The sequence below is a fragment of the Oncorhynchus nerka genome, linkage group LG8 (genome assembly GCF_034236695.1).
Source record: "Oncorhynchus nerka isolate Pitt River linkage group LG8, Oner_Uvic_2.0, whole genome shotgun sequence".
NCBI lineage: Eukaryota > Metazoa > Chordata > Actinopteri > Salmoniformes > Salmonidae > Oncorhynchus > Oncorhynchus nerka.
In genome coordinates, this window is record NC_088403.1 from 9,360,281 (window position 1) to 9,376,247 (window position 15,967).

At 48.7% G+C, this 15,967-nt stretch overlaps 1 protein-coding gene and 1 long non-coding RNA gene across 4 annotated transcripts in view; one reads left to right on the plus strand and one right to left on the minus strand.

Moving 5' to 3' along the window:
• Positions 1-7,167: 7,167 nt before the first annotated feature.
• On the minus strand, positions 7,168-8,909 carry LOC115118000 (uncharacterized). The gene is made up of 2 exons (XR_003861769.1): positions 8,766-8,909; positions 7,168-7,852 (listed from the first exon to the last, which is right to left on the minus strand). It is a non-coding gene; the product is annotated as an uncharacterized LOC115118000 (long non-coding RNA).
• The window catches only part of LOC115120619 (CCR4-NOT transcription complex subunit 2-like), a 142,395-nt gene continuing 134,117 nt past the window's right edge, over positions 7,690-15,967 (plus strand). For 2 of the 3 annotated variants that reach the window (XR_010464499.1, XM_065021313.1), the window contains exon 1: positions 7,690-7,878. Coding sequence is in view for 2 of the 3 variants with exons in the window: in XM_065021313.1 (XP_064877385.1) it covers positions 7,690-7,878 (189 nt within the window). In the remaining variant the exon portion in view is untranslated. Of the gene's footprint in view, positions 7,879-7,970; positions 8,225-15,967 lie in introns of those variants that run through there. The other variant, XM_065021314.1, reaches the window with a different exon arrangement.

Sequence of the window (15,967 nt, forward strand, 5' to 3'; positions counted from 1 at the left end):
AAGGCAACAGTAACAAGAAGAAGAAGAAGAAGAAGGAGTGGCAGAGATGAGAAGAAGAGGAAGTAGAATAGGAGTGCAGTCTGGGAGGATGCGTGTGACAGTTCATTGGTTCCACTTCCATGTACCACTGTGGGACACAGGACTATGTAACTCACAAGTCCTGCTGAACACTGCTTCTTTAACATTCTGTACTGCATTGAAAAAAACGAAAGTCACAAAGAATATTTAGGATATCTATATGCTCTCTCTCCGGTATTTCTTACTTTGCCACTATACTGATATACACTGCCTTCAGAAAGCATTCAGACCCCTTCCCTTTTTCCACATTTTGTTACGTTACAGCCTTATTCTAAAATGGATTAAATAAAATAAAACATCCTCAGTAATGTACACACAATACACCATAATGACATCACAATACACCATAATGACATCACAATACACCACAATGACATCACAATACACCATAATGACATCACAATACACCACAATGACATCACAATACACCATAATGACATCACAATACACCATAATGACATCACAATACACCACAATGACATCACAATACACCATAATGACATCACAATACACCATAATGACATCACAATACACCACAATGACATCACAATACACCATAATGACATCACAATACACCACAATGACATCACAATACCATAATGACATCACAACACCACAATGACATCACAATACACCATAATGACATCACAATACACCATAATGACATCACAATACACCACAATGACATCACAATACACCATAATGACATCACAATACACCACAATGACATCACAATACACCACAATGACATCACAATACACCATAATGACATTACAATACACCATAATGACATTACAATACACCATAATGACATTACAATACACCATAATGACATCACAATACACCATAATGACATTACAATACACCATAATGACATCACAATACACCATAATGACATAGAGAAAACAGGTTGTTCATTTTTCTTTTTGCAAATGTATAAAAATAAATTAAAAAAACACCTTATTTACATATGTATTCAGACTCTTTGCTATGAGACTCGAAATTGAGCTCAGGTGCATCCTGTTTCCATTGATCATCCTTGAAATGTTTCTACAACTCGATTGGAGTCCACCTGTGTAAATTCAATTGATTGGACATGATTTGGAAAGGCACACACCGGTCTTTATAAGCTCCCACAGTTGACAGTGCATGTCAGAGAGAAAAAACAAGCAATGAGATCGATTTGATTTGATGGAATTGTCCGAAGAGCTCTAAGACAGGATTGTGTCGTAGGCACAGATCTGGGGAAGGGCACCAAAACATTTCTGCAGCATTGAAGTTCCCTGAGAACACAGTGGCCTCCATCATTCTTAAATGGAGGACGTTTGGAACCACCTAGACTCTTCCTAAAGCTGGCCGCAAATGGGGGAGAAGGGCCTTGGTCAAGGATGGTCACTCTGACAGAGATCTAGAGTTCCTCTGTGGAGATGGGAGAACCTTCCAGAAGGACAACCATCTCTGCAGCACTCCACCAATCTGGCCTTTATGGTAGAGAGGCCAGACTGAAGCCACTCCTCTGTAAAATACACATGACCTCATGCTTGGAGTTTTCCAAAAGGCACCTAAGGTCTCTTAGACCATGAGAAACAAGATTCTCTGGTCTGAATGCCAAGCGTCACGTCTGGAGGAAACCTGGCACCATCCCTACGGTGAAGCATAGTGGTGGCAGCAACATGCTGTGGGGATGTTTTTCAGCGTCAGGGACTGGGAGACTAGTCAGGATTGAGGTAAAGATGAATGGAGCACAGTACAGTGAGATCCTTGATGAAAACCTGCTCCAAAGCGCTCAGGACCTCAGACTGGGGTAAAGGTTCACCTTCCAACAGGACAACGACCCTAAGCCCACAGCCAAGACAGCGCAGGAGTGGCTTCAGGACAAGTCTCTGAATGTCCTTGAGTGTCCCAGCCAGAGCCTAGACTTGAACCTGATTGAACATCTCTGGAGAGACCTGAAAATAGCTGTGCAGCGATGCTCCCCATCCAACCTTACAGAGCTTGAGAAGATCTGCAGAGAAGAATGGGAAGAACTCCCCAAATACAGGTGTGCCAAGCTTGTAGCTTCATACCCAAGAAGACTCGAGGCTGCAATTGCTGCCAAAGGTGTTTCAACAAAGTACTGAATACTTATGAAAGTGGAATGTTTCCATTTTTTCCCATTTTTTTTTTTTAAAGAAATGTGCAAAAATGTCAAAATTATAATAATGTAATTATGGGGTAATGTGTGTCGATTGATGAGGGGGGATAAACTATTTAATACATTTAAAATAAGGCTGTAACCTAACAAAATGTGGAAGAAGTCAAAGGGGTCTGATACAGTTTTATCTTTTTGTAAAGTTTTTGTTTGTTGTGACAAATGTCCTCTGTTTGGAACCCATTACCTTATAAACTGGCTCTTATACAGAACCGAAGAAAAGTAGATTATTTTAGAAAACCCCAAGCCCGTAGTCGTGTGTCAACTTCATTTCCTCCATTATGGATGAATTTGCTGCATCTTAACTTCAAGACAATTAGCGTGGGTTTATTTTCTCACATTGGTTGCTGTCTCTCTCTAAGCTGCGTTCAATGTGATAGGTTTGGAAACATGGCACAGGGCAAGCTTGTGACTGACAGTTCGCTAATCAGACAGATAGCTCAGCTGCTCTACCTTCCACCCAACACCCATTCCTCCCTCCCTCTCTCCATTCCTCCCTCCCTCCCTCTCTCCATTCCTCTCTCTCTCTCTCTCTCTCTCTCTCTCTCTCTCTCTCTCTCTCTCTCTTCTCCCTCCCTCCCTCCATCTCTCTCTCGCTCTCTCTTTCTCCCTCCCTCCCTCCATCTCTCTCTCTCTCTCTCTCTCTGTCTCTCTCTCTCTCTCTCTCTCTCTCTCTCTCTCTCTCTTTCTCCCTCCCTCCCTCCATCTCTCCTCTCTCTCTCTCTCTCTCTCTCTCTCTCAACACAGCCATGTTTAAATAATAATAATACATTAATTAATAACTGTGTTCATTCAGCCTTGTAGAATGAAATCATTAGTCATATTTAGTTAATTACCCTGCTCCACTGTCTGCTCTGAGTGGCCAAGTTAGTTCTGCCAACACAGTCTGTTTAAATAATAATAATACATTAATTAATAACTGTGTTCATTCAGCCTTGTAGAATGAAATCAGTGGTCATATTTAGTTAATTACCCTGCTCCACTGTCTGCTCTGAGTGGCCATATTTAGTTAATTACCCTGCTCCACTGTCTGCTCTGAGTGGCCATATTTAGTTAATTACCCTGCTCCACTGTCTGCTCTGAGTGGCCATAGTTGTTTTTTAAGACAATGTTCATGTACCCATACTCAGATGTTGCTGAAACCAGATTTTACTCACCGCCTGGATAGATATTTTACCTATCACCTAACCACATATGTTATTGCCATCTGGTGCCCGACAGCGCAGTTGATGACGTGGCACGCAACCATTGGTTGATGCATGCAACGTCTGAGCAAGGGAACGCGACCAGTGACAGTTCCCTTTAGGTGACCGTTGGAACCAGGTGGCAGATTCTGGCAGGTTCTCATCATGCTCATGTTTCCATCATGCTGAATGCGTTGGCTCTGGCAGAATGCTTTATACACACCTGGACGAGCTGCTTTATACACACCTGGACGAGCGTCAGGCAGAATGCTTTATACACACCTGGACGAGAGTCAGGCAGAATGCTTTATACACACCTGGACGAGAGTCAGGCAGAATGCATTATACACACCTGGACGAGAGTCAGGCAGAATGCTTTATACACACCTGGACGAGAGTCAGGCAGAATGCTTTATACACACCTGGACGAGCATCAGGCAGAATGCTTTATACACACCTGGACGAGAGTCAGGCAGACTGCATTATACACACCTGGACGAGAGTCAGGCAGAATGCATTATACACACCTGGACGAGAGTCAGGCAGAATGCTTTATACACACCTGGACGAGAGTCAGGCAGAATGCATTATACACACCTGGACAAGCTGCTTTATACACACCCGGACGAGCTGCTTTATACACACCTGGACGAGCGTCAGGCAGAATGCTTTATACACACCTGAACGAGAGTCAGGCAGAATGCTTTATACACACCTGGACGAGAGTCAGGCAGAATGCATTATACACACCTGGACGAGCTGCTTTATACACACCTGGAAGAGCTGCTTTATACACACCTGGACGAGCGTCAGGCAGAATGCTTTATACACACCTGGACGAGAGTCAGGCAGAATGCTTTATACACACCTGGACGAGAGTCAGGCAGAATGCATTATACACACCTGGACGAGAGTCAGGCAGAATGCTTTATACACACCTGGACGAGAGTCAGGCAGAATGCTTTATACACACCTGGACGAGCATCAGGCAGAATGCTTTATACACACCTGGACGAGAGTCAGGCAGACTGCATTATACACACCTGGACGAGAGTCAGGCAGAATGCATTATACACACCTGGACGAGAGTCAGGCAGAATGCTTTATACACACCTGGACGAGAGTCAGGCAGAATGCTTTATACACACCTGGACGAGCGTCAGGCAGAATGCTTTATACACACCTGGACGAGAGTCAGGCTTTATACACACCTGGACGAGAGTCAGGCAGAATGCTTTATACACAGAATGCTTTATACACACCTGAGCGTCAGTCAGAATGCTTTATACTCACCTGGACGAGTCAGGCAGAATGCTTTATACACACCTGGACGAGAGTCAGGCAGACTGCATTATACACACCTGGACGGAGTCAGGCAGAATGCATTATACACACCTGGACGAGAGTCAGGCAGAATGCTTTATACACACCTGGACGAGAGTCAGGCAGAATGCTTTATACACACCTGGACAAGCTGCTTTATCAGGCAGCTGCTTTATACACACCTGGACGAGAGTCAGGCAGAATGCTTTATACACACCTGGAGTCAGGCAGAATGCTTTATACACACCTGGGCAGAGTCAGGCAGAATGCATTATACACACCTGGACGAGCTGCTTTATACACACCTGGGCGAGCTGCTTTATACACACCTGGACGAGAGTCAGGCAGAATGCTTTATACACACCTGGAGTCAGGCAGAATGCATTATACACACCTCGAGAGTCAGGCAGAATGCATTATACACACCTACAGTCACCTATACACACCTGGACGAGAGTCAGGCAGAATGCTTTATACACACCTGGACGAGAGTCAGGCAGAATGCTTTATACACACCTGGACGAGAGTCAGGCAGAATGCATTATACACACCTGGACGAGAGTCAGGCAGAATGCTTTATACACACCTGGACGAGAGTCAGGCAGAATGCTTTATACACACCTGGACGAGAGTCAGGCAGAATGCTTTATACACACCTGGACGAGCGTCAGGCAGAATGCTTTATACACACCTGGACGAGAGTCAGGCAGAATGCTTCATACACACCTGGACGAGCGTCAGGCAGAATGCTTTATACACACCTGGACAAGCGTCAGGCAGAATGCTTTATACACACCTGGACGAGAGTCAGGCAGAATGCTTTATACACACCTGGACGAGAGTCAGGCAGAATGCATTATACACACCTGGACGAGAGTCAGGCAGAATGCTTTATACACACCTGGACGAGCTGCTTTATACACACCTGGACGAGCTGCTTTATACACACCTGGACGAGCATCAGGCAGAATGCTTTATACACACCTGGACGAGCATCAGGCAGAATGCTTTATACACACCTGGACGAGCTGCTTTATACACACCTGGACGAGAGTCAGGCAGAATGCTTTATACACACCTGGACAAGCATCAGGCAGAATGCTTTATACACACCTGGACGAGCATCAGGCAGAATGCTTTATACACACCTGGACGAGAGTCAGGCAGAATGCATTATACACACCTGGACGAGAGTCAGGCAGAATGCTTTATACACACCTGGACGAGAGTCAGGCAGAATGCTTTATACACACCTGGACGAGAGTCAGGCAGAATGCTTTATACACACCTGGACGAGCGTCAGGCAGAATGCTTTATACACACCTGGACGAGAGTCAGGCAGAATGCATTATACACACCTGGACGAGAGTCAGGCAGAATGCTTTATACACACCTGGACGAACGTCAGGCAGAATGCTTTATACACACCTGGACGAGCTGCTTTATACACACCTGGACGAGCTGCTTTATACACACCTGGACGATCTGCTTTATACACACCTGGACGAGCTGCTTTATACACACCTGGACGAGCTGCTTTATACACACCTGGACGATCTGCTTTATACACACCTGGACGAGCTGCTTTATACACACCTGGACGAGCTGCTTTATACACACCTGGACGAGCTGCTTTATACACACCTGGACGAGCTGCTTTATACACACCTGGACGAGCTGCTTTATACACACCTGGACGAGCATCCCTTACCGCTCCTGTCACTGGCCCATTGAGACCTGTCTTGGTCTGGAGGAGAAGAGAGGATATCTAGCTATTGTAGAGCTGCCCAAACAGAAAGGTATAGGTCAACCAAAGCATAGTCTGGGTAACATCAACAGACGACCTGACCATTGACAAACAACAGCACAAAGGACAGATTCATTCAATGAGATGAAGACTCTAGTTCCACCCAGGGAACAGAGATGTTGGCCTAAACATGCAAGAGGTGTGAATGAATAATGCAAAGTGAATTTAAAGTGGGCAACTGTCTGATATTCATTGCCCAGGGTATGCTGATGCTACAGTCACTGTACGCTCAGTACGCTGAAAGAACAGATCTGTAGTAGTTCACTTCCTTACCAACAGGGGGAAGTCAACAGAAGCACGAGCAGCAACCACCAGGTATCTCCATCTTTTGTGTATAAAAATAAATTGAGCCATAAATCAATGAATGACACTGCACATGTAGAAACGCAACTGATCTCCATATTACATTGACACATATGTGAGATTCATCATGCAATATTTACCGTGACCTTGTATTTCCCATAAAAGCAGAAAAAGAAGATTGAATGAAATATTTGTTTTGCGGTATATGTAATGTTCTGTGGAGGTTGAGCTATGAGTGAGTGAGCCGGAGTGGTAATAACACTGGCTCATCTATTAACATCTCTTGTTGCCTCAAAAGAGCATTGTCTTTTATTTATAACCTGAAAACTGTCAGATTAAAAGAGGATAAACACGGAATGGTGAGGAAAATGGTGGTTGTCTGTCAAAGAAAACATACAATACATACAACATGGTTGGGCATCTTTGCACATTAAAGTTAGTCATATCACTTCAATATCATTTTAAACTATATTCCAAAATGTGATTGATTGGGACAGTGTCTCCATATCATCATCACAATCATCATCACTTTTTAGCCCATGACCCCTGCAACTGAGAATGAATTCCAATTAGCACACTATCAAATTGTTCAATTACATGTGTATAATTTTGTCTGCAACAAATGACAAAACAGTGAGGTTCTGTGATGAAAGGAAGATGGGGGGGATGAAAACAATTATTTACATTTAATGTGTCATATTTCTAATGCCATTTCATAGGCCACGTCACAATTCACGTCTTCAATGTCTATATAGATCATGCTCGGTCACGGAAGATGTTTCACGGTCTGTTTAGAGAGAAACATGAAGCGAGGGAGACGATGCTTCGGTGGCAACAGAAGCAGAAAGAGCACCCGCCCAACACGGCAACAGCTACAGGAGATGCCTTTGGAGGTTGAGGCAGGGTCAGAGGGTAAAGGCTGTATACCCAGCATCCTCGATGTTAGAGTACACAGCCATCTTGGATCTGCGAGGAGAAGAGAAATTAATGCGGTGAGTTTATTTTCCCTCTGTTTTTTCCTTCAAAAATATCCACGATGCTCCACCATGGAAGCGTTGCATGTCAAACCGGTATTATTTTGGCACCCAGCGACCCCGGTTTGAGGGAAATTGGGCCAGTGGTCGAGGTGCAATCCGACATTTGGCGTTATCGTTTTTGTTTTTTGTCTGTACAAATTGAGAGCGACAGAGAACCAAGATATTGCAGGCCCAGTCCGCACAGCAGCCCTCCCCCTCTGCTGTAGTCAAATAGTTATCCCAAGGTTTGAACATTGAGTCCTACTGATGTCTTACAAGCCAGCTGATTTATCCCGTTTTTATGGAGGGCATTTCATTACAGGTATAGATAGCTAAGTCACAGTTTTCAATGAGCTATTCAAGTCAAACCAACTAGCGCGTATTTTGGTTAGCTTGTTAGCCTGCTATGTTTTCTCTGTTTAGCGAGCAGCTAACCTTTACAATGTTCACTGTTCAAACATCCACAAATATCTGGCCTATACATGTAGTTATTGTCGCTTATCATGATGTTTTGGTTGTGTTCAGCTAACGGTACCTCGTATGATTTTTATGTCTAATTTAGTTCCAGTGTTTCTAGTTAGCCGACTTTTGCTAATCCATATAACTTAACAACCGAAGTGTTTATTCATCCAACTTTATCTAACCAGTGAATTAACTACTTCTTCCTAGTTGTCCAGTTCGAGGAGAATGTAAATCAAACTTCAGCCTAAACTCATCGTGGTCCATTGAATGTTTGCCAGTTACACCTGACTAGTTGCATGAGTTGATAGCCATAGTAGCCTGCTGGTACTTTGACAACACAGTAGCTATTTAAGGCAACTTCCAAGCCACGTCGTTAGCTACTCAACACACACAATACCTACACGATAATATGATGATTTCCCCCATCCCGTCAGTTCATCCAGTAGTCTCTACAATCTGAGTACAAAACATTAGCCTGTGTTATTCTTGGTCTGGAGAGAGAGGACTTTTCAGGAGTAGCTACATCCTGTGGTATTACATGACGGTGTAGCTAAAGGACAAAGACTCATGACTCTCTGTTACAAAATCTACCAGCTATTTATCTGCATTGACACTCAGGGAAAGGTATTGTTTTGGTTGCAGGTGGTGATTTGGAGGTCTTGACTGAAATTAAATAGCTATTGGGAAGAGTATACCTACTCTAAATTAGCAAACTTTTCTTCAGCCCAACTCTGTGTTTTTGTCCAGGATGTCCAGCTGTGGATTTAATGCATTTAGGCCCCATTCTGTTTTCATATTCCAATGAACACTGTTTGTTATGAATTTGGGTTGTTTGAGTCAGTCTGAATCTGTAATTTAGCAAACTGAAGACTGACAGCAATCAGAATGGTGATTGATGTGTAGTTGACACGGCCCCTGACCTCCGGTGATGCTGTCTGATTTCCTCAGTGTTATCGGTAATGACAAAATAATAAATGTTTTTAGATAAGGGTCGAATTAAATTATTCATGCCTAAAAGGATTCAACAATGTTTTTGGGGGTCTTTGTTTGCTGCTGTGGGGTGGGGGTGGAGGTGCTGGAGGTGGGGTGGGTTGGGGGCTGTGGGGGGTGGAGGTGCTGCTGTGGGGTGGGTGGGGGGCTGCTGTGGGGGGGTGGAGGTGCTGCTGTGGGGGTGGGGGGTGGGTGGAGGTGCTGCTGGGGTGGGTGGGGGCTGCTGTGGGGTGGGGTGGGTGGGTGGGGGCTGCTGTGGGGGGGTGGGTGGGGGCTGCTGTGGGGGGGGTGGAGGTGCTGCTGGGGGGGGCTGCTGTGGGGTGGGTGGGGGGTGGAGGTGCTGTTGGGTGGCTGGTGGGTGGGGGCTGCTGTGGGGTGGGTGGAGGTGGGTGGGTGGGTGGGGGTGCTGTTGTGGGGTGGGTGGGGGCTGCTGTGGGGTGGGTGGGTGGGGGCTGCTGTGGGGTGGGTGTGGGGGGGTGGTGGGGTGGGGGGTGGGGGCTGCTGTGGGGTGGGTGGGGTGGGTGGGGGTGCTGCTGCTGCTGGGGGTGGGTGGGTGGGGGCTGCTGTGGGGTGGGTGGGTGGGGGCTGCTGTGGGGTTGGCGTTGGAGGATTAAGCATATTTGTTTAGATATACGGTGCATTCAAAGTATTCAGACCCCTGGACTTTTTCCACATTTTGTTACGTTACAGCCCTATTCAAGAATGTATACAGAACCAGTCAAACGTTTGGACACCTACTTATTCAAGGAGATTTCTTTATTTTGTACTATTTTCTACATACTAGAATAATAGTAAAGACATCAAAACTATGAAATAACATATGGAATCATGTAGTAACCAAAAAAGTGTTAAACAAATCAAAAAATATTTGAATGTCTTCAAAGTAGCCACCCTTTGCCTTGATGACAGCTTTGCGCACACTTGGCATTCTCTTAACCAGCTTCATGAGGTAGTCACCTCAAATACATTTCAATTAACAGGTGTACCTTGCTAAAAGTTAATTTGTGTAATTTCTTTCCTTAATGCATTTGAGACAATCAGTTGTGTTGTGACAAGGTTGAGGGGTATACAGAAGATGGCCCTATTTGGTAAAAGAACAGATCAAATAAGCAAAGAGAACACATCTCAACATCAACTGTTCAGAGGCGACAGTGTGAATCAGGCCTTCATGGTTGAATTGCTGCAAAGAAAACACTACTAAAGGACACCAATAAGAAGAAGAGACTTGCTTTGGCCAAGAAACATGAGCAATGGACATTAGACCGGTGGAAATCTGTCCTTTTGTCTGTTGAGTCCAAATTGAGATTTAAACAGGACAATGACCCAAGACATCGCCAGGCAGTCTAAGGGCTATTTGACCAAGAAGGAGAGTGATGGAGTGCTGCATCAGATGACCTGGCCTCCACAATTTCCCAACCTCAACCCAATTGAGATGGTTTGGGATGAGTTGGACCGCAGAGGGAAGGAAAAGCAGCCAACAAGTGCTCAGAATATGTGGGAACTCTTTCAACACTGTTGGAAAATCATTCCAGGTTAAGCTGGTTGAGAGAATGCCAAAAGTTTCCAAAGCTGTCAATGCAAAGGTTGGCTTCTTTGAAGAATCTCAAACAGATATATTTTGTTTTGTTTAACACTGATGCCAGCGGAGCGCTACCTGTCCGACTGCCTAGTGCCAGCTGTAAAGTTTGGTGGAGGAGGAATAATGATCTGGGGCTGTTTTTCATGGTTCGGGCTTGACCCATTAGTTCCAGTGAAAGGAAATCTTAACACTACAGCATACAATGACATTCTAGACGATTCTGTGCTTCCAACTTTGTGGCAACAGTTTGGGGAAGGCCCAAAGAAATGCTTTGTCAAGATTGATGTGGAAGAACTTGACTGTCCTGCACAGAGCCCTGACCTCAGCCCCACTGAACACCTTTGGGATGAATTGGACCGTCGACTGGAGGCTAGGCCTAATCACCCAACATCAGTGCCTGACCTCACTAATGCTCTTGCTTCCATTCAGCCACAAGTCCCCCACAGCAATGTTCTAACATCTAGTGGAAAGCCTTCCCAGAAGAGTGGAGGCCGTTATGGCAGCGATGGGAATGAGATGTTCGACTTTCAGGTGTTCACACACTTTTGTTCATGTGTACCTTCATGCACCTCTTGGGGCTGGATGTAAAACCAAATATATATTACCAGAAAATATTAAGTCACAGGACTCCTAATCAACACCAGCCAGGAAGGAGCACTACAACTGAATACTGTAGAATAGTGTAGCTTGTTGTAGCAGCATCCCCATCACCTCTGTGCAGAGCCATAAACACAGGCTGTTCAGTGCACTACCATTGTTAGTGTGTCAATCAACCGGCGGTGCGTGTCTTGAGCTGCCTCCCTGGCAGGAGCTGTGCTTCAGTGAACCCTGACCGAAGGAACGGCCTCCTGTCACACAGCCAAATGGGGCAATTTAACCAGACCCTGTATATAGGTGTCATAGTCATCAGTGTCAATGAGACAGAGCAGAGCAGGGCACGTCAGGACAGAGCAGGGCACGTCGGGACAGAGCAGGGCACGTCGGGACAGAGCAGGGCACGTCGGGACAGAGCAGGGCACGTCGGGACAGAGCAGAGCAGGGCACGTCGGGACAGAGCAGAGCAGGGCACGTCGGGACAGAGCAGAGCAGGGCACGTCGGGACAGAGCAGAGCAGGGCACGTCGGGACAGAGCAGAGCAGGGCACGTCGGGACAGAGCAGAGCAGGGCACGTCGGGACAGAGAGCAGAGCAGGGCACGTCGGGACAGACAGAGCAGGGCACGTCGGGACAGAGCAGGACAGAGCAGGGCACGTCGGGACAGAGCAGGGCACGTCGGGACAGAGCAGAGCAGGGCACGTCGGGACAGAGCAGAGCAGGGCACGTCGGGACAGAGCAGGGCACGTCGGGACAGAGCAGAGCAGGGCACGTCGGGACAGAGCAGAGCAGGGCACGTCGGGACAGAGCAGAGCAGGGCACGTCGGGACAGAGCAGAGCAGGGCAGGGACAGAGCAGAGCAGGGCACGTCGGGGACAGAGCAGTCGGGCAGGGCACGTCGGGACAGAGCAGAGCAGGGCACGTCGGGACAGAGCAGAGCACGTCGGGACAGAGCAGAGCACGTCGGGACAGAGCAGGCACGTCGGGACAGAGCAGAGCAGGGCACGTCGGGACAGAGCAGAGCACGTCGGGACAGAGCAGAGCACGTCGGGACAGAGCAGAGCAGGGCACGTCGGGACAGAGCAGAGCACGTCGGGACAGCAGAGCAGGGCACGTCGGGACAGAGCAGAGCAGGGCACGTCGGGACAGAGCAGAGCAGGGCACGTCGGGACAGAGCAGAGCAGGGCACGTCGGGACAGAGCAGAGCAGGGCACGTCGGGACAGGCAGAGCAGGGCACGTCGGGACAGAGCAGGGCACGTCGGGACAGAGCAGGGCACGTCGGGACAGAGCAGGGCACGTCGGGACAGAGCAGGGCACGTCGGGACAGAGCAGAGCAGAGCACGTCGTGACAGAGCAGAGCAGGGCACGTCGTGACAGAGCAGAGCAGGGCACGTCGTGACAGAGCAGAGCAGGGCACGTCGTGACAGAGCAGAGCAGGGCACGTCGTGACAGAGCAGAGCAGGGCACGCCCGGACAGAGCAGAGCAGGGCACGCCGGGACAGAGCAGAGCAGGGCACGCCGGGACAGAGCAGAGCAGGGCACGTCGGGACAGAGCAGAGCAGGGCACGTCGGGACAGAGCAGAGCAGGGCACGTCGGGACAGAGCAGAGCAGGGCACGTCGGGACAGAGCAGAGCAGGGCACGTCGGGACAGAGCAGAGCAGGGCACGTCGGGACAGAGCAGGTCAGCCTAAAGGAAGGTGTCCTCTATACTAGTGTGGAGTAGATACAGAGGGACAGAGAAGACACTGGTGTAAAGTAGTCTTCAGGTTGTGTCCTCCTTTCTCTAGTGGAATAGATGGGGAGTTCATACTGCTCTCGCACCAGATTCACCACTCCATTTCATACTGCTCTCGCACCAGATTCACCACTCCAGTTCATACTGCTCTCGCACCAGATTCACCACTCCATTTCATACTGCTCTCGCACCACATTCACCACTCCAGTTCATACTGCTCTCGCACCAGATTCACCACTCCAGTTCATACTGCTCTCGCACCAGATTCACCACTCCAGTTCATACTGCTCTCGCACCAGATTCACCACTCCAGTTCATACTGCTCTCGCACCAGAATCACCACTCCAGTTCATACTGCTCTCGCACCAGATTCACCACTCCTGTGTGTTGCCACAGAACTAGAATGTAGGGTTGTCAGGATACCACTATCGCCATCCTCAGAGGAAACAAAACATGAAGCAGACTCTGTTTCCTGAGGAAAGCATTCCTGATGTTGAAAGGGGAGACCTAGTCAGTTGTACAACTGAATGTCATCAACTGAAATGTGTCTTCCTCATTTAACCCTCTGAATCAGAGGGGGGAGGCTTAATCCACGTCAGCGCTGCCTGGGGAGCAGTTGTTGTTGAGGGTAACGGCCCTGCTCAACGACAGAACCCTGCCGGCTCGAGGATTCAAACCAGAGACCTTTCTGTTACTGGCCCAACGCTCTTAACCGCGAGGCTACCTGCTGCCTCCCCTAACCCTACCTGCTGCCTCCCCTAACCCTACCTGCTGCCTCCCCTAACCCTACCTGCTGCCTCCCCTAACCCTACCTGCTGCCTCCCCTAACCCTACCTGCCGCCTCCCCTAACCCTACCTGCTGCCTCCCCTAACCCTACCTGCTGCCTCCCCTAACCCTACCTGCTGCCTCCCCCTAACCCCACCTGCCGCCTCCCCTAACCCCACCTGCCGCCTCCCCCTAACCCCACCTGCCGCCTCCCCCTAACCCCACCTGCCGCCTCCCCTAACCCCACCTGCCGCCTCCCCTAACCCCACCTGCCGCCTCCCCTAACCCCACCTGCCGCCTCCCCTAACCCTACCTGCCGCCTCCCCTAACCCCACCTGCCGCCTCCCCCTAACCCCACCTGCCGCCTCCCCCTAACCCTACCTGCCGCCCCCTAACCCTACCTGCCGCCTCCCCTAACCCTACCTGCCGCCTCCCCTAACCCTACCTGCCGCCTCCCCTAACCCTACCTGCCGCCTCTCTAACCCCCTGCCGCCTCCCCCCCTACCTGCCGCCTCCCCTAACCCTACCTGCTGCCTCCCCTAACCCTACCTGCCTGCCTCCCCTAACCCTACCTGCTGCCTCCCCCTAACCCCACCTGCCGCCTCCCTAACCCTACCTGCCGCCTCCCCTAACCCCACCTGCCGCCTCCCCCTAACCCCACCTGCCGCCTCTCCCCTAACCCCACCTGCCGCCTCCCCTAACCCCACCTGCCGCCTCCCCTAACCCCACCTGCCGCCTCCCCTAACCCCACCTGCCGCCTCCCCTAACCCCACCTGCCGCCTCCCCTGCCTCCCCCTAACCCCACCTGCCTCCCCGTGACGAGCACCCGTTATGGCGTCACCCAGAATCACCTTGGTTTTCTGCTTGGTTCTTTTTGCCGTGGAAGATCAGGCATTGTTTTGTCACGGTGCTGGTACTCGTTACACCCCTACTGGAATGAGATGCTATTTCTTTGGTGTAGTGGCCTATGCATTGCTTTGTTCTTCTATCTCTTGACAATAGAGATGTCCACACTACTGCCTTCCCTGTCTTAACTACTCTAAAACCCCTCTGACCACACTACTGCCTTCCCTGTCTTAACTACTCTCTCTAAAACCCCTCTGTCCACACTACTGCCTTCCCTGTCTTAACTACTCTCTCTAAATCCCCTCTGTCCACACTACTGCCTTCCCTGTCTTAACTACTCTCTCTAAATCCCCTCTGTCCACACTACTGCCTTCCCTGTCTTAACTACTCTCTCTAAAAACCCTCTGTCCACACTACTGCCTTCCCTGTCTTAACTACTCTCTCTAAAAACCCTCTGACCACACTACTGCCTTCCCTGTCTTAACTACTCTCTCTAAAACCCCTCTGTCCACACTACTACCTTCCCTGTCTTAACTACTCTCTCTAAAACCCCTCTGGAAGTCTCTGAGGCCTTGATGAATACTCCCATGGTGGTTTATCTGTTGCCAGAAGGCAGCTTGCCCAGAGGACTCCTTGTTAGTCTGGCCAGCCTTGTTACAGAGGAGGGATATCTGACCACGTCGTCTGGAGACTGAATAACTCATTTGTTATTAATGAATGGGTTTCACGTGATGTGTTGCACTATCCTCTAGTTTCAGGGGTCGTTAACTTCCCATATGGGAGGGCCTGGGACTTGATCTAGCCTGTTTTCATTTGTAGAGCAGTTCAGGCAGGTCAGACATATTCTGTGTCCCAATGACTCCCTATAAAGTGCACTAGTTTCTTTACCGGAGTCATATGGTCTTGGCCTAAACTAGTTGGCTAGGGGATGTTCCCAGGAAGACAGGCAGAGGTTAGGTGACTGCTCAGTGCTCTGTCCTCACCAGTTACATGGCCCTGATCTAGTTTCTGTTCATTCTCTCTGGGATGGGACTACTTCTGATTCCTCCTCCCACTGTGTTACAGCTGTTACTTACACCTCTCCTCTGCTCT